Source organism: Hemitrygon akajei, chromosome 10, assembly GCF_048418815.1.
Source record: "Hemitrygon akajei chromosome 10, sHemAka1.3, whole genome shotgun sequence".
Classification (NCBI taxonomy): Eukaryota; Metazoa; Chordata; class Chondrichthyes; order Myliobatiformes; family Dasyatidae; genus Hemitrygon; species Hemitrygon akajei.
The window spans coordinates 88992941-89014549 of record NC_133133.1 but is presented as its reverse complement, the minus strand read 5'-3'; the positions used below and the strand labels follow the sequence as shown (position 1 = coordinate 89014549).

Here is a 21609-nt window from a genome sequence, read left to right as displayed (position 1 = left end):
TCAAATACAGGCAGACGAAGCCAAACACCTGCCCGTCCTCCCTTCTTGTCTTTATCAACTTCAACCTTGCTCAATGCTTCTCTCTGATTGGGGCAATGGAGTTGACCGTGGCCTCACACCTCAACTTCAAGCTTCTAGGCCATACACTTCACTCCAAAACTCACCAAACTCTCCCGGAGGCAGCAAAATATCAGATCACTCAGCTGGCCCAAAATCACACCAGCAAAATGTTGGTTCCCACTGCACACAGCTTAAAGCAGTTTCCTGAACTGTCTGCAGGACAGTGCTGTGGGTTGCTTTGTTCGTTAGCGCCATCTTGACTGTATTCAGAAATTGGGTGGATGTCTCATTGATTACCTCACTTGTGTGTAGCCAGATGCTAGGCCTTAGTGAAGAAAACAGATTTAAGCAAACACAGATCATAGTTCAAAGTTCAAGCAAGAACTAAGAGCTCAGAGACAACTAGCATTGTCCCTGTCTTGCTTCACCTTCTGGATGAAGTTGTAATCCCAGCACCTTCACTAACAGTGTTTGACCAACTTGGAACTACCATTCAACCACCCATTTCCTAACTATTTTATTTCCTCTTTTTTGGAAATTTGTAAGTAGTGTAGATCTTATTTGAAAATGAATATTATGAGTTATATAAATGAAATAACATGAACATTCTGCATTCTTGACCGCCAATCTGATCAATTGGTAATTTTAGTTTTTTTAAACAAACAACTGTAGTTTGAAGGTGCCAAACTGTATATTCAAAGTTCAAAGTAAATTTATTATCAAAGTATGTATAATGTCACCATATACTACCCTAAGATTCATTTTCTTGTCGGCATTCAGAGTAAATACAAAGAAATAGAATAGAGTCAATGAAGAATTACACATAAAGATGGACAAACAACCAATGTGCAAAAGACAAGTTGTGCAAATATAAAAAGAAAAAATTGAATAATAATAAATAAATAGTAATAAATAATACTAAGAACTTTTCTTGCCATACACCACCGATTTGTCAATATGACTTCAAACAATGAACCTCATTTTCAAACTTAAATGATACTAAAGTGAGGAACACTTAAAACTGTAACCTTGTGGTCATTCTCTGTCATTGGAATATTTTGAGTAACTGAGGATGGAAGTCCCTGGGGTCTCAGCCTTGGTCACTTGTCCTTTGTCCCACTGCCTGCTGGACTGTCCCATACCAGAGTCCAATCCAGTTCTGCCAACAGCAGGACTGCTGTGTTCACACTAAGTTTTCAAAGGTAAGCAAATCCAACTGGGAATCTTTCAGATCCAATTAAATCCAGGCCTGAGCGGCACTCTCTGAGCATTCCAGATTCACATTATGACCCTAAAGCCAAAAACACACCTCAATTCAGACCAACCCTCCCCATGTTGATGACATTCTTCAACTCTTGAGATTCTAAAAGCAAAATTGGCAATGCCATGCAAGTTCCGATCTATTACAAGCAATACCTTGGGTGTTGTGTCCAACAGTTTTGTATTTCATGTTCTCAGACAAAACACACACATCACAGGTTAATGTGCCTTACATGAAATGACAACAAATTCAAAACATGGATTAGGAACTAAATTTATTGTCACCAACTATTATGCAGTGGATATTTTACACAAAGTAGCTGCTTTGTCCATAATGATGGAATCACAACATTGACATCTGTATCTAGGATTACATGACAAGTCAGTGTAATGTCTTCCCTCTTAAGGAAAAACCATAAATATCAAAAATATTTGACAAAGTCAGAGTATACCAGCTTAAGGGTCTGGCTGTTGCACTTATAAAACTGGAGACAAAATATGTAAGCCACTCTTTAACCATTTCCTTTTAGTATTTCTAAATTCTTCCTTTACCTTGTACTTGCATTTACTTTGGCATGTTAATTCCTTGAGTCCTGAGAAATTCCATCTTTTAACTAGTGCATAGGATTCCTGATGTGTTCCTTTGATAAATGTGCGGGGATGTTAAAAGCTCATTTCATGTTGTACTAATAAATTGCAAGATTACTGAAATAATAGTGAATACTAAATACTTTTGAACAACTGCAACTTCCAATTACAATGCATACTAATTTTGCAGTGGATTCTCAATGCAAGACCAAGACCAAATGAATAGAAATCATAAAACAGCCAATTCAGGCACAACCTCCCCAATGCAGTGAAGTTTAAGATTTATATCACAGTCAGTTTGTTTTCCAATTGTAAGCAGAAAGCCATTCTTATGAGATAGACAGATTTTGTCAAGCTCATTCTGCGAGCAGGTGTAGTGATGGAACGGAGACCTGTATTCAGAAATCAAAAATGCATCTTTGGTGTTGTACAAGATAATACTTTAATTAAATGCAAGGAGTGGATTTTTGAGAAGGGAGACATTGATAGATTTAAAGAAATTCAGAGCCACCCACAAGGAGAGCATTATTAACAATATCAGAGAACTTCAAGTTTGGGAAGGAAATTCAAAACATTCAGCTGATTCAAGAAAATGGAGCAAGGGGTGGGGGGAATTCTCATGGGTGCCAAGACAGATGATAAAGTGATGTGGGAAGGAAACTAGAGAAAGATCCAAGCTTGGAGATAAGACATATGGTGTAAGGGCATGGGAGCCAATATTGTAATATTAGAATGGAGGGGGTTTAAGTTTGCAAATGGAAAAGTAAACAATCCCTGTTCTATTTTCTAGATGTAGTCAATTGTTTTACAAATGTGTAGACAGAAAACAAGCTTGTGTATTTATTACAAGTGTAAATTGAACACAAAAGATTTTAAACAAGAGACAGGATTATGAACACTTTCTTAAAAAATCAGAGATACAAATAAATAGGCACCATACAATAAAGTAACTTAACGTATTAACATAAAAGGTATAATTTAATTCTCTAAATTTATGAAATTAGGCACTACCAACAGGTTCAAACACTTTAAATTGCAATTTTATGTAGTAATCTGGGCCCTTAACTTCGAGTGCTGTATAAGTCTGTATCTTCAGGATTTGCCTGACCGTGGTCTAGCAAGTTAGGATCAAGTGGATTCACGAGTTTTTCTGTTGTATTAAAAAAAAGAGTATTACTTTATGCTAGATTTCTAAAACATACTTCGTAAAAGCACAGGAAAAAGTTCCTGACAATTGAAAAAAAGTAAAATAAATGGTGCTATTTCCAGCGTGGAGATGCTATTTTTCAACACTTTCAAACATTATCCTTGAAAAAGACATTAAGTAAACTCCAGTCTGATATTTAACTGGCCTGAGAGCAATTAGCCTCAGACTGGTACAACCATACATTTAGCATTGAACAAGGTACAATGTAAAAGCAACATAATAGATTATCTGTGACATGGTTTGATCTTACTGTCTGAATTACTGGGTGAGCAGCACTAAAAAGGGAGGGGAGGAGACACGTAGAAACGTAAATGCACACAAAGAGGGGATAAGGAAGAGAACAGATGATAGGGAAAGGAAATCTGTATTTAATTATAAAAATAATAACTGCCCCAACACTGACTACACACGATTCTGTGTTGAGGAGCAGGTTGATCATCTAAAGTGGTTCAGAGTGATTAGAAAAGGTGATTAGTACCTTCTGCTGGTAGAAAAGCAATTTCTGATATTGTTGGCTGCTGATTCTCTGCCAGCGGAGGGTATTTGTCTTCTAATCTATCAAGTTTCCCCGGGTTTGCCTGTCTTTCAGTGACCTGAAAAGGAAAAATTAACAAACCTGTAACAAAAATGCAGCATCCACTTTCATCATTCTCATTTTCAAGCAGAATTTTTCAACGCCAATTAAATATTTTTGATTAACAAAAGTCAACTTCATCAAATTGTACACAATGGGCATTTTGTTTGGTGGTCAAAATGACATAATAAAACTGTCTAGTTCAGATCTTAGCAGACGTTCCATTTTATGTCTGATATCACCACACAGCTCCCACAACCTTGATCAAGCACAACTTGACATTACACGTCTGTGTCCTGACCTGGCCTAAGATGAGCTTCAGCACTTGCACCCCATTTTCATATCCAGTACACAACTAGAACTACAGACTATAATCGAGAAAACATCACCACCACTGTTATACATGTCATGATTTGTTCATGCTTTTTTTAAAAATAGGCATCATGCACAGTTGCAAGAAGTTTGTGAACTCTTTGCAATTACTGGTTTTCTGCATTAATTATACATAAAATGTGGTCTGACATTCATCTAAGTCACAATAATAGACAAATACAATCTGCCTAAACTCTAACATACAAAGGATTGTACTTCTCATCCATACTAAGTACAGCATTTAAACAATCCCAGTCTAGGTTCAGAAAGTACCTGAACCTCTGGGGTAATACCTTCGACAAAAACTATTTGGAGTTAGGTGTTCCAATCAATGAGATGAGATTGGAGGTGTGGGTTGTAGAGGTGCCCTGCCCTATAAAAAAAAAGACACACGAAGTCAGGTTGCTGACAGAGCCTGCTCTTCTCAAGAAAGATCTGTTTATGTGCACCATGCTTTGATCAAAACAACTTTCAGAGGACCTTTGAAGAATTGTAGAGATGCATCACGCTGGAAAGAGTTACAAAAGCATTTTTAAAGATCTGAGTGTTCATCAGTCCACAGTGAGAGAAATTAATTACAAATGAAATTCAGTAATGTTGCTACTCTCCCTAGGAGTGGGCATCCTGCAAAGATCACACCAAGAGCACAACGTGCAATGCTAAAGGAGGTGAAAAAGAACCCAAGGGTAACAGCAAAAGACCTGCAGAAATCTCTAGAACTTGCTGAAGTCTCTGTTCAAGGGTCCACTATAAGAAAAACACTGAACAAGAATGGTGTTCATGGAAGGACACCATGGAAAAAACCACTGCTCTCAAAAAAAACTATACAGCTGAATGTCCACCTGGATGTTTCACAATGTTCTGTGGACAGATGAGACAAAAGTTGAACTTTTTGCCAGAAATGCACACTACTATGTGGAAAAAAGGCATTGCACACCAACACCAAAACCAAAACCTCATCCCAACTGTGAAGCATGAGGGAAGGAGCATCATGGTTTGGTGCTGCTTTGCTGCCTTAGGGCCTGGTCACTTTGCAATCGTGGGAACAATTAATTCAAAATTGTATCAAGACATTTTACAGGAGAATGTCAGGTCAACAGTCCGTCACCTGAAGCTTAATAGAAGTTGAATGATGCAATAAGACAATGATCCAAAACACAGGAATGAATCAATAACAGAATGGTTTAAAAAGGAGAAAATCTGTGTTTTGGAATAGCCAAGTCAGTGTCCAGACCTTAATCCAATTGAGATGCTGTGCCTGACCTGAAGATGGCTGCTTATGCAAGGTATCCCATTAATACTGATGAACTGAAACAGTTTTGTATGGAGGAATGGTCTAACATTCTTCTCTGCAATTGTGGAAGTCTGATCAGGAGCTACAGGAAACATCTGGTGGAAGTTATTGCTGCTAAAAGAGGTTCTACCAATTATTAAATACAGGTGTTCACATATTTTTCTCAGCCTAGACTGTAAATGATTAAACAATCTTCAATAAAGACACAAAAAGTACAATTGTTTGTGTGTTATTAGTTTAGGCAGATTGTGTTTGTCTATTATTGTGACTTAGATGAAGATCAGTCCACATTTTATGAGTAATTAATGCAGAAAACCAGGTAATTACAAGGGACTCTCAAAATTTTTCTTGCAACTGTATTTTTCTTGCACAAAAACAGGTCGAAATACAGAAGTTTGATCATGGAGGTCTCAAAAATGCTGAGCAGAAACAGTCATTCCTTTTCCTTTACATCAGTAGTTAGAAGGATTAGTAATAGCAGCCACTGGAATGTATGCTCGGAAACAGCTACTTTCAATCTACCTGGTTGGGTGGAGCATACAGGAAGCAGAAAGTGCCACAGACAGGAGCTTCAGAAAGATGGAACAGCACAGGCGATAGATGGGTGATCACCAGGAAGGAAAGACAGGCAAAGCAGGACTCTTCTGTGGCTACTCTCCTCCCTAAGAGGTTTACAGCTTTGAACATTGTTAGGTGGGTAGAGGGTTGGGGATGGTTTGTCAGAGGAAAGTAACAGCAGCCAAATCAGTAGCAACATAACTGGCTGTGCTGTACAGCAGAAAAGGACTATGTTTAGACAAGCAGCAGTGAAAAGGGATAGGAAACTCATAGGGATAGGTGTTTCTGTGACTATGTGTTAGACGCCAGGATGCTGTGATGCCTCCCAGCTGCCATGTTCAAAGATGTCTTGGAGCAGCTACGGAACATTCTGAAAGTGGAGTGCAAGCAGGCAGAAATCATGGTCCATGTCAGTACTAATGACACAACCAAAACAATGTTAGTCTATACCTGGTATATTGTGTATAGTTCTGGTCACCACATTACAGGAAGGATGCGGTACAATTGAAGTTGCAGAAGAGATCTGCCAGGATGTTGGCTGGAATGGAGGGCTGTAGTTATAAGGGGAGATTGGAATAGGCTGGGTTTATTTTCACTGGAATATAAGAAGCTGAGTTTTATAACATTCTGAGGAACACAGTTAAGACGGATAGTCAATCCCAGGGAGTCGTCTCAAACTGGAGGGTACAGATTTAAGGTGAAAGGGGAGAAACTTAAAGCAAATTTGAGGGATGAATTTTCCCACAGAGAGGATCATGATTATCTGAAATGAGCTGTCTAGAGATGGTAGCAGAAGCAGACACAACTGCAATGTTTAAAAGGTATTTGACACATAACTGGATAAAAAATATGTAGAAGGATACAAACCTAATGCAGGAAAATTGGATTGCATAGATAGGAACCACAGTGGTTATTTATGAGGCGGGTATTAAGGGCTTGTTTCTGTGCTGTACATTTCAATTAATTATATGATTCGAAGAGGAAAGATGTGGTGCTGCAAAGGTGAGTTGGGCATAAAGTTGAAAAGCAGGATCTCTAGTATTGCAATTTTTGGCTTACTGTCTATGCACATTCCAGTGAGACAAAAAATAGCAAGATAATACAGATGATGATGTAGCTATAGAGATGGTGCGGGGGGAGTGGTTCATGTTTTTGTATCACTGGGAACTCCTCTGGAGTCAGGGACCTTTGCAAGGATGGGTTGCCCCTGAAACTGGAGGGAATCTAATATCCTTGCAGGAAGTTTGGTTAGTGTTACTCAGGAGGGTTTAAGCTGGTGAGGCAGTAGGATGGGATCCAGAGTGACAGTCCAGGTGGGAAGTTGACTCATGTGGAAAATAGAACAGAACAGATGGTCACAATTAAGGGAAGGATGAGAGAGTCAATAGGCTTCACTGTGTTTACCTGCAATCAATGAGCCACACAGGTAAAACAGATTAGCTGAGAGATTGGTATTATAATCATGGAAGTTAGTTAAGGACAGACAGGATTAGCAGCTCAATGTTCCGAGCTAACAATGTTTCAGGTGCGACAGATGAGATTGCAAGAGGGGAGAGAGTGTGGGAGAGCATTAATGTAAAACTGAGGGAGAATGTCTAGGACTGTTTGGCCTATGAGGATAACATTTAGGAATTGGCATTGAATTATTTTAGGATGTAGGAAAGAACTTAAATGAAGGGGAAATGAGGCATGAAAGGTCATGGCAAATACAATTAAGAAGATATCTAAAACCTTTTATTTAAGACACAAGAGAGTAGCTGAAGAAAAAGCAATCAAGCATCCAGGGATACATACCAGATCCCGAATGCATACTTATCTGCTTTCACCAGGGAGGTCATGGAGACAGGAAAATTAAGGAAGGGGTATATTGATATTCTGGAACACGCCCGGCAGAACACAGAATAGCTGGCAGCGATCTCAGGTGGAGAGGGTAGTGAAAGCAGCATTTAAGCTTGCCTTCGTGGGCCAAGGCATGTGTATAAGAGTTGGAATAGAAGGCTGAAGTTACCTGATTAAACAAATTGGGTTTAATCTCACTTGAACATAGGAGGTTGACAGGTGTGAGGTTTATAAAGTCTAAGTGGCCTTGATAAGATAGATAGAATCTTTCTCCCAGGGCAGATGAGTTCAGATCTAGAGAGCACAGGTGGGAGGAGAGAAATTTAAAGAACTTAGGGGTAAAATTCTTCATACCATGTGCACTGGTTGTCTGGAATGAGCTGCCAAGGGAGAGGGCAGAAGCAGATACAATTCTGTTTAAAAAATATTTAAATAGGTACTTAGACAGGAAAGGCATAAGAGAGGTAGAGATCTGATTAACAAAGATAGGCATCACATTTGGCATAGATGAGATGTGCCTCCATTACTGTGCTGTAGGACCAATATAAATGTGGCAAGTTGTTGAAGAACACTGTATTTGCATTGTTCTTCCTGCTGGACAGGCCCAGATCAGTTCTACAGTTTTATAGCCCAGGTATCCTGATCCTTTTATAGGATCATGGAATCACTTCTACTTATAAAGTCAATGATACAGATTAATTTTTGGAAACTTTAGAAATTATTTCTGATTGTCATTCAGGTTTGCATAGCTTCCACATGGCTTTATATGAGTAGAATGTTTATTCTTATGAGTGTCATCCATCAGTTTCCAAAATCTGGCAAAAAAGTATTCAAATCATAGGACATTTTTGATTATTTTTATTTCTAATGGAATTTACTCCGTTATGCTTTCAGCTACATTCCTCTTATCTGTGAAAATTGCTACCTCCAAAATCTCTACAATTTTTAAAAATGCTTTTTTGACTATGCTATTGATAATATGCTGTGGTATCTCCTATGACTCATTGCTAATTATCATTTACTAAGGGCCTTAGAACATTAACGCAAGGTTTTAATGACCACAGTGGTAAAGGAACTGTGCATCGACTTCAGTTGAAATGTTTTAAAATTTTGTTCACAAATGAAGAATAGCTTCATTGCTCAGCAATGTACATGGGAAAAGAAGACATGAGAAGTTTTGCACAGAATCTCACTTGCCTATTGATGATAAATGTACAGGCATCATCACAATTATAGATAAGATCAAATGTAGAACAGATGATCTGAGCAAGTGCAGGGATAAAGATGAAGAGGAAAGAGAGGAGAAATATTAGCTAGCTTGCACTATATTAACTTTTGTGTGGATGCAGTTGTCCCTGTTAGAACTGTTCGCTGTTATCCCAATAATAAGCCCTGGATCACTAGTCACATCAAAGGCCTCCTAAACCAGAAGAAGAGGGCCTTTAAAGATGGTGATCGGTTGGAGCTTAAAAGAGTTCAGAAGGAACTCAGAGTACAGATGAGGGGGGCAAAGGAGCAGTATAGGAGGAAGCTAGAACTAAAGCTGCAGAAAAAAAGCATGAAGGAGGTGTGGGATGGGATGAAGATCATCACCGGATGCAGTGCAAAGCGGAGGGCGAACATAAGTGGAGATGTGGAGAAAGCGAACCAGCTGAACAACTTCTTCAACAGGTTCGACAGCTCAATCTCATCCTCACCGCAGAAATCCACACCAGGCTTACTTCCCTCACAGGAAAATAGCCACTCACAGGAGACCTTGCCCACGCCCAGGATTACGGCTGCACAGGTGGAAGGTCAACTGAGGAAGATCTGTACCAGCAAGGCGGCTGGACCGGATGGAGTTTCCCCACGATTACTGAGGGCCTGTGCTACTGAGCTGGGAGAACCACTACAGCGCATCTTCAACATGAGCCTGGAGCAGAGAAGAGTACCCAGACAGTGGAAGACATCCTGTATTGTCCCGGTACCGAAGAAACCACAACCAAAGGAGTTGAATGACTTCAGACCTGTTGCCTTGACGTCGCACGTGATGAAGACCATGGAGCGGCTGATAATACAGAATCTGAGGCCACAAACCAGGCACGCCCAGGATCCTCTTCAGTTTGCGTATAAGGAGAAGGTGGGAGTGGAGGATGCTATCACGTATTTGCTGCACAAATCACTCTCTCACCTAGAGGGGGTCAGTTGTGCTGTGAGGATTACATTCCTTGACTTCTCTAGTGCCTTTAACACCATCCAGCCCAAGATCTTAAGGCACAAACTAACGGAGATGGGAGTAGACTCTCACATGGTGGATTGGATAGTGGACTACTTGACAGATAGACCTCAGTATGTGCGGTTGGGAGACTGTAGGTCTGACACGGTGGTCAGCAGCACAGGGGCGCCGCAGGGAACCGTACTCTCTCCGGTCCTGTTCACCCTGTACACATCAGACTTCCAATATAACTCAGAGTCCTGCCATGTGCAGAAGTTCGCTGATGACACGGCCATAGTGGGGTGTGTCAGGAATGGACAGGAGGAGGAGTATAGGAAACTGATACAGGACTTTGTGATATGGTGCAACTCAAACTACCTGCGTCTCAATATCACCAAGACCAAGGAGATGGTGGTGGACTTTAGGAGATCTAGGCCCCATATGGAGCCAGTGATCATTAATGGAGAACGTGTGGAGCACGTTAAAACCTACAAGTATCTGGGAGTACAGTTAGACGAGAAGCTTGACTGGACTGCCAACACAGATGCCTTGTGCAGGAAGGCACAGAGTCGAATGTACTTCCTAAGAAGGTTGGCGTCATTCAATGTCTGTAGTGAGATGCTGAAGATGTTCTATAGGTCAGTTGTGGAGAGCGCCCTCTTCTTTGTGGTGGCGTGTTGGGGAGGAAGCATTAAGAAGAGGGACGCCTCACGTCTTAATAAGCTGGTAAGGAAGGCGGGCTCTGTCGTGGGCAAAGTACTGGAGAGTTTAACATCGGTAGCTGAGCGAAGGGCGCTGAGTAGGCTACGGTCAATTATGGATAACTCTGAACATCCTCTACATAGCACCATCCAGAGACAGAGAAGCAGTTTCAGTGACAGGTTACTATCGATGCAATGCTCCTCAGACAGGATGAAGAGGTCAATACTCCCCAATGCCATTAGGCTTTACAATTCTACCGCCAGGACTTAAGAACTTTTTAAAAGCTATTATTAATGCTTTTTGAGACGGTGATTTAGATGCATATCATATTTTTTACTGAGTTAAGTATTGTATGTAATTAGTTTTGCTACAACAAGTGTATGGGACATTGGAAAAAAAAGTTGAATTTCCCCATGGGGATGAATAAAGTATCTATCTATCTATCTATCTATATTAGTCATTAACTCATGCTGTTAAGATATCTGTATAGATGGCAGATGAGGATATTTCTATGCCTCTGGCGATACCTCTACAGCCCAAGAATTCACCGAACCCCCAATGAAAAAGAACATATTAAAACATTGCACTGGAGAGATTTGTTCTTACGATTAATACTTACACACCAGAGATGAGATTCAAAAAGTCTTAGGGCACAGGATTAAATCTAAGAGAATTGAATGAAAAGAAAGCCAATCCTTGTGCCAGCTGAGGATCATGTTTGCATTTTTGTGTGAAATACAATTACTATACGAGTAAGTTTACATTTAGGAAAAGGCTCATTGCAACCTTGGAAGATCTTTGTTTTATGTAGATCACATTCTAAACCATATAAATAAATGCATTATTTTTAAATAACTTCAAGAAAAAATTGTCATTCCTGAAAAGTGTTTGATTAAATATTTCATAGGTTTCATTCCATTCTAGATCAATGTTAAGAGTTCAAATTCGACAGAAATCTAATTTACCTCTAGGTCTTCATTCTTTGTCATTCCTTTTTTTTGTTGAGGACTCTGTTTCCAGAGGGATCGAATTGCCTCATAACTCCCTTGACTAATGGCATACATTTTCTGGCCAGAAAACTAAAGAGAAAAATATAATATTTACAACTTCACTAGTTAATGTTGTTTCCCCAATATTAAAGATTTGAGTGCTAAACATTTAACTGGAATTAGCACAAACCTACATCAGCTTTGAATTTGGAATGTTTAAAATAATTTGTTGTTGAAAAAAAACTATAAATTAAAGGTGAAAAAAAGAGCTTCCCAAATACTTAAAATTAAAGAAAACCGTCCCAGTGTAAATTATGTTACATTAAATAATTATTATTCTAAGATACATATGATGTTTTTACATCACTGGGCTTAGCACCTGCATGAATCAGCATTCTTTTTATTACATTGAAAAAATTAGAAAGCTTTGAATCAAAGTTTTCTCCTCTTCCAGAAAGTTGACTCTTCTCCCTGGTTTTCTTTGAAACTGAAGTTTCTAAATGCACATCTGGGATGCTAAGATGGACCATGCATTCAGTTGTCCTAGTTGAAGGTGGTTGCAAAGTCTTCAGCTTTGCCTTTTATACTCATGTGCTATATTCCACCATTATTCTAATGATCATGGATACATCGCGGTGTGAATTTTCACTTAGTTTCAATCTGATCCTTTGCTGTGGCATCACTACTGTTCAATTATTTCACTTTCACATAGGCATATGTTGTATCTTAAGTAGGATAATCCTTATTTCCTGGTATGGTTGTGATGCTCTTGGCATGTTCTTACTCATTGAACAAATTTGTTATCTATTACAATGCTTGATACTGAGGTTACTGGCTAGACTGTGAGGTAATTCCACTGCCACTACTGACAGACACGTAGTGCTTAAGTATACCCAATTGAACTGGATAGTCCAGTAACTGCCTGTCAGGTTTACTCCTCCCAGTCAGTGATCTTACCACTGAACTGGTCTTGGTGATAGAGATTTGTCACCCAGCTCCAATATACTGAGTATTCCTCTACCATTTGTTTCTTCCTGGGGTTAAATAGAACCTGAACCATTGAACTTTCATGAATAATTTTGTGTTTCATGTCCAGTTTGCCACCCCATACCTACAGCCTAAGATTCTTCTTGCCAAAATATCAGCTGGTCTCAGCTTTAAATATATAGTGGATTCCTGTTAATTGGGCCATCGGATGATAGGGGCAGCTGCTTATTTGGGACATTATGCCACTTAATTGGGACAGAAGACTGCTGCTGAACAGTGTCGATGCACTTGTGTGCAACTGATCAGTTGTGATCAGTTGGATGCACTTGTGTGCCTATTATACACTACACTGTGTTTAGAGCAGTTATTAAATACCTTCAGTTATGTGTGCTTCTGTTATGTTATCTAATTGGGCAGTCAGATGCCAATTAAAAAAGCAGTGACTTCTGCTAATTTTGCTTTTTATCTTGACTTTTAAAAATTCAGACCCTTAAGATACCACAAAAAGATTTGACATTAGCCAAAATATCTTGGCCCTGATGCGTCCCAATTAACCAAAATCCACTGTACTACAGAAAAACTGCATTTCAAAATCTCATCTCACCTCATCTCTTAAGCAATAGTACTATAATTTTGGTGACTACAATGCTAATTTTTTTTCGTTCCTCTGAACAAGAGTGACTATTGGCTAATTGTCTCTTCATCGGACAAACCTCATCTTGGGACTCGAATCAGGTGAATCTGTGCCGCATTATTGCCAAGGCATATATACTGTTTATTCTTTGTCAAAACAGATTGAAAATGTGCACGGTACTCCCAATGAATGTTGAAGTCCAAGAAATTCTCAGTAAGTTCTGCATTTTTAGTCAAATGCCCTTGAAATAAAGGTTAATATACCATTTTCCCTAAATATCTGGTGGCTCTACAGAACTGTTTGTTATATCTCATTAAGCAGCTTTTCCTAATGCCTTGATACATCAACAACCACTAGTTTCAACCCATTTAAGAAATATCAGTGAATATTTTCATATTTTATCCTATCACCTGCCACCTTGTTGTCACCCACTTAACCTATCTAGATTCCTTTATTGGCTATAATCTTTTGGTACAGTAAACTGGTGCAAGGTTTAGGTCTAACAGCAAATCAGTTGTCAACGAAAAGTTGTTCTAGGAAAACTATTTCACAATTTATCATTGACTACTCCTTGTCAGAAAAATGAAAACCAAAATTTGCTTTTCATGATGATTTCTGTTTGCTGGACAGATAGCAGGTATAGTGTACCTTATTAGATCAATTGCGAGAAAGTGGCGAGTATGCATGCAGCCGATCAATCACGTGGTGAATTGATTGGGGCTCCTAGTATGGGAGGCACTCTCTTATGGGTAGAGGGTTTTCACTGCCTTCCACACTCAACACTTCAGGAACAACTTCACTTCTGTCATCAGATTTCTGAATGGTACACAAACTCATGAATACTACCTCACTATTTTGCTGTCTTTTTGCTCTATATTATTTTAATCTATTTCTTATTGTAACTTACAGCAAGTTTTTTAAAAATGTATTGCACTGCACTACTGTCGCAAAACAATGAATTTCACTGCATTTGTCAGTGGTAATAAACCTGATTCTGAAAATGATTTGTGGAGTAGGGAGGCACGAATTCCATGAGCTGTGGAGTGCTGCAACAGGCCAGGGGTGAGCTGAGATGATACTATGCATTCTCAGCCTCACCCCACTCCTAAATGTACACAATAATGTGGGTCCTTTTGCCTGCATAACATGGTACAGTTGGAGAGGGTGATCATAACTGTTACTAGCCTTAATCTAATTTATCTAATTGCATGAGTTCAAGACCCAGTTTCAAAATGGAATTAATAATCACGACGTCTGGCATAGTAGCAATGTATAGTACCATAACTACCTTGTTGACTTTCCTGCAAATACCTCCAAGGAAAAAAAAATGCTCTAGTGCCACACTCTTCAGCCAACAATTAACAATTTAAAAAAATTATATTTTGTTGGTTGTGCTTGTCAAAAAAGCATTTTAAAAGATTTTTATTTTGACCTACTTTAGGTAGGAAAACATGTAACAGTGAAAAATATTACCTTAGCTACAGCTATAGCTTGCTGGGGGTAGCAAATGGCCATTCCCACAGCTGCAAGTCCAACTGGATATACCATTTTCTGAACCCGTGAACCTGTGCAAATTAAAATCCATTAGTGCCATCAGGCATAAGAAAGTGACGAAGGCTTATGCAAGTTTTGGGCAAGATAAACTCAAATTGTAACATTTTAAAGACTGAGATCAAAAGCAAAGAATCATACTTATTATTAGTTATTGGGCAGAAGGGGAAGGTGCTACATCAACTTGAAAACATTTGCTATTCCTATTCAGGTGCAATTTGCTCATTTTATTGTGAATTTAATGTTTGCTTTCTTTGCATTCAAAGTCATCTGTGTGCCCTGATTTACAGCAGAGACTAAGTTTTGAAAGATGAAATCATTGCATATGCTTTCAAAGCGAACAATGAACCCCAATAAGAGTAAGCCATAGCCATAGTTGCATATTTGAGCTTGATTAATAACTTCTTGGACTAAAACAAGACAGTTACTAGTGTTAGCATTTTGAGCATCTCATTTTTTGGGAGAACTCACACTGCCAAAAATGCAAAATCATTCAAATGTGAAGCAAAATAGATAAAGGTATATTTAGCATGACTTCTTTAAAAAGTGCTTTGAAAGTGGATTGTGTAAGCATTTGGTGAGCTAAAACAGATACTTCCTTATTTTCACAAAACAAACCAGATTATCAGTTATGATCAGGTTCATGTAGTTCAACTGGTACAAATTGTTTTCACGTTATGATGCTGAGCTACTGGTCTTATTACATTGCCCCACACTGTGGGTTGTTTCACAAGACCAACTCTTTTAAGCATTCTCCCTCAAGCATTCAAGTTGTTCCCTCACTGCTCAAAGCATTCAATTTTCAAATACGGAAAGTGATTCACTATGGATCTCTCAGTTTCACCTTTTGCTGGTCACAGGCAGAAAATCATCAGACTTTCTAAAACAATGAGTTTGAAGTATTTTATGAATTGTTGAGTCAATCTAATTGATTACCGTAGATGTCGGATTATAAGCCGCTACTTTTTTCCCACATTTTGAACAGCTTTGAACACTGCGGCCTTTACTACGGTGCGGCTAATGCATGATTTTTTTTCATGCCGCCAAAAACATTTTGCCTCGTAACAGTAGACCAATAAAATTGATGAGTAGTTCACAGAGGTCCAATGAAATTGTACGATAAATCAAGCGCACTTTCACAATTAAATTATTGTAAATCAGTCATTTGTACTCACCCTCATCAACATGGAAAACACTCGAAGAAAAGCATTGTGCTGCCTTTATGGCAGTTATTTAGTTTATAATATTTTCGCTTAGTAATTCATTTGTTAGTATTTTCTAGTTAAAGTTAGAAGTGTTTTAACTATATTTGTTTTCTGTACTACATCCCGGGATGCTATGACATCACATCCGGTTTCGCCGCGTCTTGTGGGAAATACCAGTTTGCGATAAACGGGAAGGTGGGGGGCGAGCGGCATTAGACCCGAGCGAAACGCTGCTTTTAAGTTAAAGGCGATCAATAACTTTTCCTGGTAGGCTGCAGTATATATATTTTAGGAGATATTGGAATGTTGTTCGTGCACTGTTCAGTAAAAAAGTATACGCAACGTAATTTGTGTGTTACCGATACGTATGTATATTTAAAAGTAGCCGTGTTAGAGGCACGGTTCGAAAAAAAGCATTTGCAATATGTATTTGTTTATGTTACCATATGGATTTAATTAAAAGTTAAAAAATCCTCACGTGTAGTATCTTTCTGTGTAAATATCTCATATTACAACGTGGGACACCTGCAGCCTAAAATCCGGTGCGGCTTGTACAAGTACAAAATTGATTTTCTTTCTAAAATTAGAGCCAGCGGCTTTTAATCAGGTGCGCTCTGTAGTGCGAAATCTACGGTACTTGTTCTATAAAGCTGCCTCATTGGGAAAGTAAACATACTTTATACTGAAACAACATGTAGGAAAATACTTCCAATAAAAAAGAACAACAGGCAGTGTTACATAACAATTGTTATGTGTTACATAACAGTTCTTTCATCCTACACAGGATAAAAAGTCATCAAATATCCTTTTAAATACTTGGCATTAAAAGTTCATAAGACTGGAAATTGATGAGAATATTTTACATAAACTTAGTAAATCATAACAAAAAACAATTATCTCTACAGCTGCAATATAATAAAATCATGTTTATTTCAAAGTGCAGCATTTGGTTAAAAGATTACTGAGAGACCATGTTCACCCTCTAAGAAAGAAAAAAATAATTATTTTGGGCTTTCTGATAATAAAATAGCCTCTGATAGAGGGAACTACAGATTTCAGAAATGTCTTTTAGTTACACTGCTCATAGTTAAACAAATGCGCTCTTTCAGAATGAACCCCAAATAGAAAGACATTATTTAAGGCTTATCATGTCAGGCTATTTTAAACATTGCTTCACTTTTACTGTTATATCAGACATGGTGACCTTCTATTGTCCTCTGTTTCTAAACATTAGTTATGTTTCAGATCAACAATACTATTCAGCCACATCAAGGCTGATTAACAATTAAAATCTGTTCCAAATTTTGTTTGGAACTTGACTGCTTCTGCTTAGTGAGGGTTCGATGATCACAAAAAACAAAATCAAACTGAAATATTACAAGATGGATCAATACACACACGGATCCAGGAGGAGAGTTCATTCTTTATATCTTGAAGGAACTACTGTGATCACTACGCACCTTTTGATGCCAGAACTAGTCCAGCCAACCCGGATACTGTTATCACACTCATTCTTGGAAAGAAACCTTCAGGCGGATTCTTGAGAAAGACATAGGCACCTTCAAGAAATAAACAGATTAATGTTTTCCTACTGCACCCTTGGCAGGGCATTAATACCAGATCAATAAAATTGCAACATATGTCTAAGAATCCCAACAGGAAACACAGCTATCAGTAATTAATTTTGGTTTTTTTTATTGAGATCGAGCTTGGAGCAGGCCCTTCTGGCCCTTCGAGCTGCACTGTTCAGCAATCCCGCAACTTAATCCTAGCGTAATCACAGGACAATTTACAATAACCAATTAACCTGCGAGCTGATATGTCTTTAGAAAGTGGGAGGAACTGGAGCACCCAACGGAAACCCACAGGGTCACAGGGAGAATGTACAAACTCCTTACAGACAACAGTGGTAATTGAACCTGGGTCGCCTGCACTGTAAAGCATTATGCTACTGTGCAACCCCAAAGTAATGAGCCATATTTAATTAATAATTGAAATATCAATATCAAAACACAATATGATTAAATTCAGCATGGTGTTTAAAATAACGAACATCAAATGGATACTAATACCCTAAACTTCAGTCAAGGCTGACTTTGATAAAAAATAAAACAGAGAATGTGCGTAATCATCAACGTAAAATTGTTCATGGGTAAACCCATCAGAGACAGCTGAGAGGTGTTAAGTAGTTTACTGTGAAATGGAACATTTATATCCATAAGGGAGAAGACCTCCAACTGTCAAAAATACAACCAAAACTAAAGTGCAAGTTCAGTGTTGAAGTAATAGCAAAGGCAAATTAGGCTGAATGAGTGAAACTTCCAATATGGCAGAGATACACAACTACAAAATCCTTCAAAACAGAATATAGGTGGTTATATACAAAGGGAGCAGGACAATAAAATCAATAAGAAACAATTTTACACTTCCAGCAGGAAAAACAGATAGTGCCACTGAAATTTTTTTACAAATGGCAGACATTATTTATATCAGTGCTTACAGCAAAAAAATATGCTGCATCCTTCACATCGTAAGACAATTAATATTAAATCTAGGATGAGGACTTGCCAAAAATTTTTAAAGCTGGATGTTGAAAGTAGTGAAGAAAATTATTGGAGTAACAAATCTTGGTGACATGGTTCCATCTCAGGATGCAAAGGAAAATAGTGAGAAAATTCCACACTCTCCTATTTAAGGACAGCAAGTTGGAAAGCTGGGGAAAACAGTGACAGAGCAACTTTAAAAACATTTCTAATAAATCTAATCGAACATACTGAGGGAGATGGTTGATGTAGTGAACACTGGGATGTCTCCAAACATTTTATCTTTTATACCAGATTTTTAGCATCTATGTAAGGGAATAAACAATGGGCTGAGACCTTCACTCCCTTCAAAGAACCAGAATTCTTTGGGCACAGAGCTCGGAAAAAAAGTGACACAACGGACTTCTAACATCATAAACCAGGAAGTTGTTTGTTATGTCTCCCCTCTCCCTGTGAAATGGGGACACCTTTTCTCCCCTCATTAGGGAGAGAGAGAGAGCTTGTGGTATATTGAATTACTGGGTGAACGAGTAGTCTTTGGGGTACTGCAGGTCTGTGTCTTTATTGATGTTTTGCTGCACGTTTGAGTGTTCAGTGGAGGGCGCTGATGCTTTTTTGCTGGTGGGGGGAGATCATTGTTTTGTTGCTGCTTACACGTGGGGGGAGCTAGGAGAGCTTTGGGGCACTCCTCTGTTTTCGTGAATGGTTGCGAAGAAAAAGAATTTCAGGATGTATACTGTATACATTTCTGACATTAACTGTACCTTTGAAACTTTATAACCATTTGTTTTTTGAAACTCTAGCTTATCGCATGACCAATATACCTTGATTAATCACATTTCCTTTTGTAACACCCTGGTAATGGTTTTACTGCTAATGTTGTGGGTATTTCATGTAATGATCTTTCTATAGAAGCAGTGTTTGAGTTACTGTTAAAGATAAGGGATGCTTTGGAATGTGGGTCATCCAATCAGGAAAGTGGAATGGGGAGAAGGTTCCAGAGAAGGCTTGGGGAGTGGTTTTTGTGACTGACACCGGTGTGGGGCTTGGTCCTTGTTTGGTGGGAGATGAAGAGAGAAGATATGGAGGGAACCGGTCATAGGATTCGATCTGGTAGGAAAACACAATTCGATGCAGCCAAGGTGCGGCGGTCTACTGAGGATCGGTGAATATGGCTTTTGGAAGATTTGAGCTCCAACCTGTGCACATTTGACTGTTTAATTATAATGGGCCCTTTTTGTTTTTTTTCTTTACTCTTTAGTTAACGTTCATAAATATACCACTTTATAATTGTATGCAGTGTTATTTCATGCCGCGGGCTACATCAGAGCAGTAAATCACACAGCATTCACACAAACCGAAGTTTGGCCGGGTGAGACATCTCAATCTCACGGATTTGGTGGGATGAATGTCATATACACTCTAGATGTACGAAGCCGGAGAAAGCTGGGTTTTCTCGGTGTGGAGGCCCATGTCTGTTAGCGAGGGGCTAACGAGCCATTTCTAGAGATGCCCGGTAAAAAAAGGGTTTCACTTTCAACACCATGAGCATGGTGCTATAACAGCTTGAAATACATGCACTGGAATTAATGAATATTCCCACAGTTTTCTAATTCAGACTCTAATTCTGCTAAGACAATGTTGTGAAGGAATGATACTGCTTTATCACTTTCTTATCCTATATTTAGGACAATAACATGAAATAAAGTCACTAATCAGAGATCCAGAGCACCAAACAGCATGTATTAACGGAAAGCATGCCTGCCAATAACCTGTCTTCTTCGGCAGTCTGTTGGGATTGACGATTCTCTGGTTCCACTCTGCTTTTCTGGGTTCCAAAATGGCTGATGAGGCTACTCTGAGAACTGAAGACCATTCTACAGATGAGGCAGGAGGAGACTGACAGGACAAGTGTGTGTATAGTTTGTGTAGTAATGCATCCCCTTATGCACAGCTCAGGCATTGTTGAGGCATGAATATGAAGTTCTCAACATTTGATCTGTATGGTCAGAAGCCTGGGACTGCTTGCAGTCAGTGGGGATAACAGATGCTGCACTGCATTGACTTAGAGGAATCATAAGGTGCAAGTCTATTGCTCCCTGAATGTGGCAACACAGGATAGTAAAGACGTATGATCAGTTGGTAGAGAATATAATATTGGGGAAGTCATGTTGCAGCTGTATAAAACTTTGGTCAGGCTACATTTGCAATATTGTGTATAGTTCTAGTTGCAGTATTACAAAATGTCGAGGTTTTGGAGAAGATGCAAAGAAGGTTCACCAGGATATTGCCTGGATTAGAGAGTATTAGAGACCTACAAAGACTGTTTTCTCTGGAGCACTGCAAATTGAGTGCGGACTTGATAATATTATAAGAGGCATAGATGGAGTAGACAATCTAAGTCTTCTTCTCAAATACTAGAGCGCAGGGGTTGAAAGTGAGAGGGGGAAATATTCAAGGAGATTTACTTGGCAAGTGTTTTTACAGAGAATGGTAGGTGTCTGGAATGCACTGCAAGAGCCAGTGATGGAAGCAGTTATGTCAGTAACGTTTAAGAAGCATTTGGAGAGGCACATGAACAGGCAGGGAATAGAAGGATATACTGCAGAAGGGTATACAGTGGCATGCAAAAGTCTGGGCACCCCTGGTCAAAATTTCTGTTACTGTGAATAGCTAAGCGAGTAAAAGATGACCTGATTTCCAAAAGGCATAAAGTTAAAGATGACACATTTTTTAAATATTTTAAGCAAGATTACTTTTTTATTTCCATCTTTTAGTTTCAAAGTAACAAAAAAGGAAAAGGGCCCGAAGCAAAAGTTTGGGCACCCTGCATGGTCAGTACTCAGTAACACCCCTTTTGGTAAGTATCACAGCTTATAAACACTTTCTGTAGCCAGCTTAGAGTCTTTCAATTCTTGTTTGGGGGATTTTTGCCCATTCTTCCTTGCAAAAGGCTTCTAGTTCTGTGAGATTCTTGGGCCGTCTTGTATGCACTGCTCTTTTGAGGTTTATCCAGATTTTCGATGATGTTTAGGTCGGGGGACTGTGAGGG

At 38.9% G+C, this 21609-nt stretch overlaps 1 protein-coding gene across 1 annotated transcript in view; it reads right to left on the bottom strand.

Annotated features, from left to right (window-relative positions):
* Positions 1 to 1578: 1578 nt before the first annotated feature.
* The window catches only part of LOC140734004 (MICOS complex subunit Mic27-like), a 102425-nt gene continuing 82394 nt past the window's right edge, over positions 1579 to 21609 (bottom strand). Inside the window, exons 6-10 of the mRNA XM_073057583.1 lie at positions 17475 to 17573; positions 14732 to 14823; positions 11614 to 11727; positions 3594 to 3708; positions 1579 to 3058 (exon numbers count right to left, since the gene is read on the bottom strand). Coding sequence (XP_072913684.1) covers positions 2970 to 3058; positions 3594 to 3708; positions 11614 to 11727; positions 14732 to 14823; positions 17475 to 17573 — 509 coding nt within the window. The 3' untranslated portion in view covers positions 1579 to 2969. The remainder of the gene's footprint in view (positions 3059 to 3593; positions 3709 to 11613; positions 11728 to 14731; positions 14824 to 17474; positions 17574 to 21609) is intronic.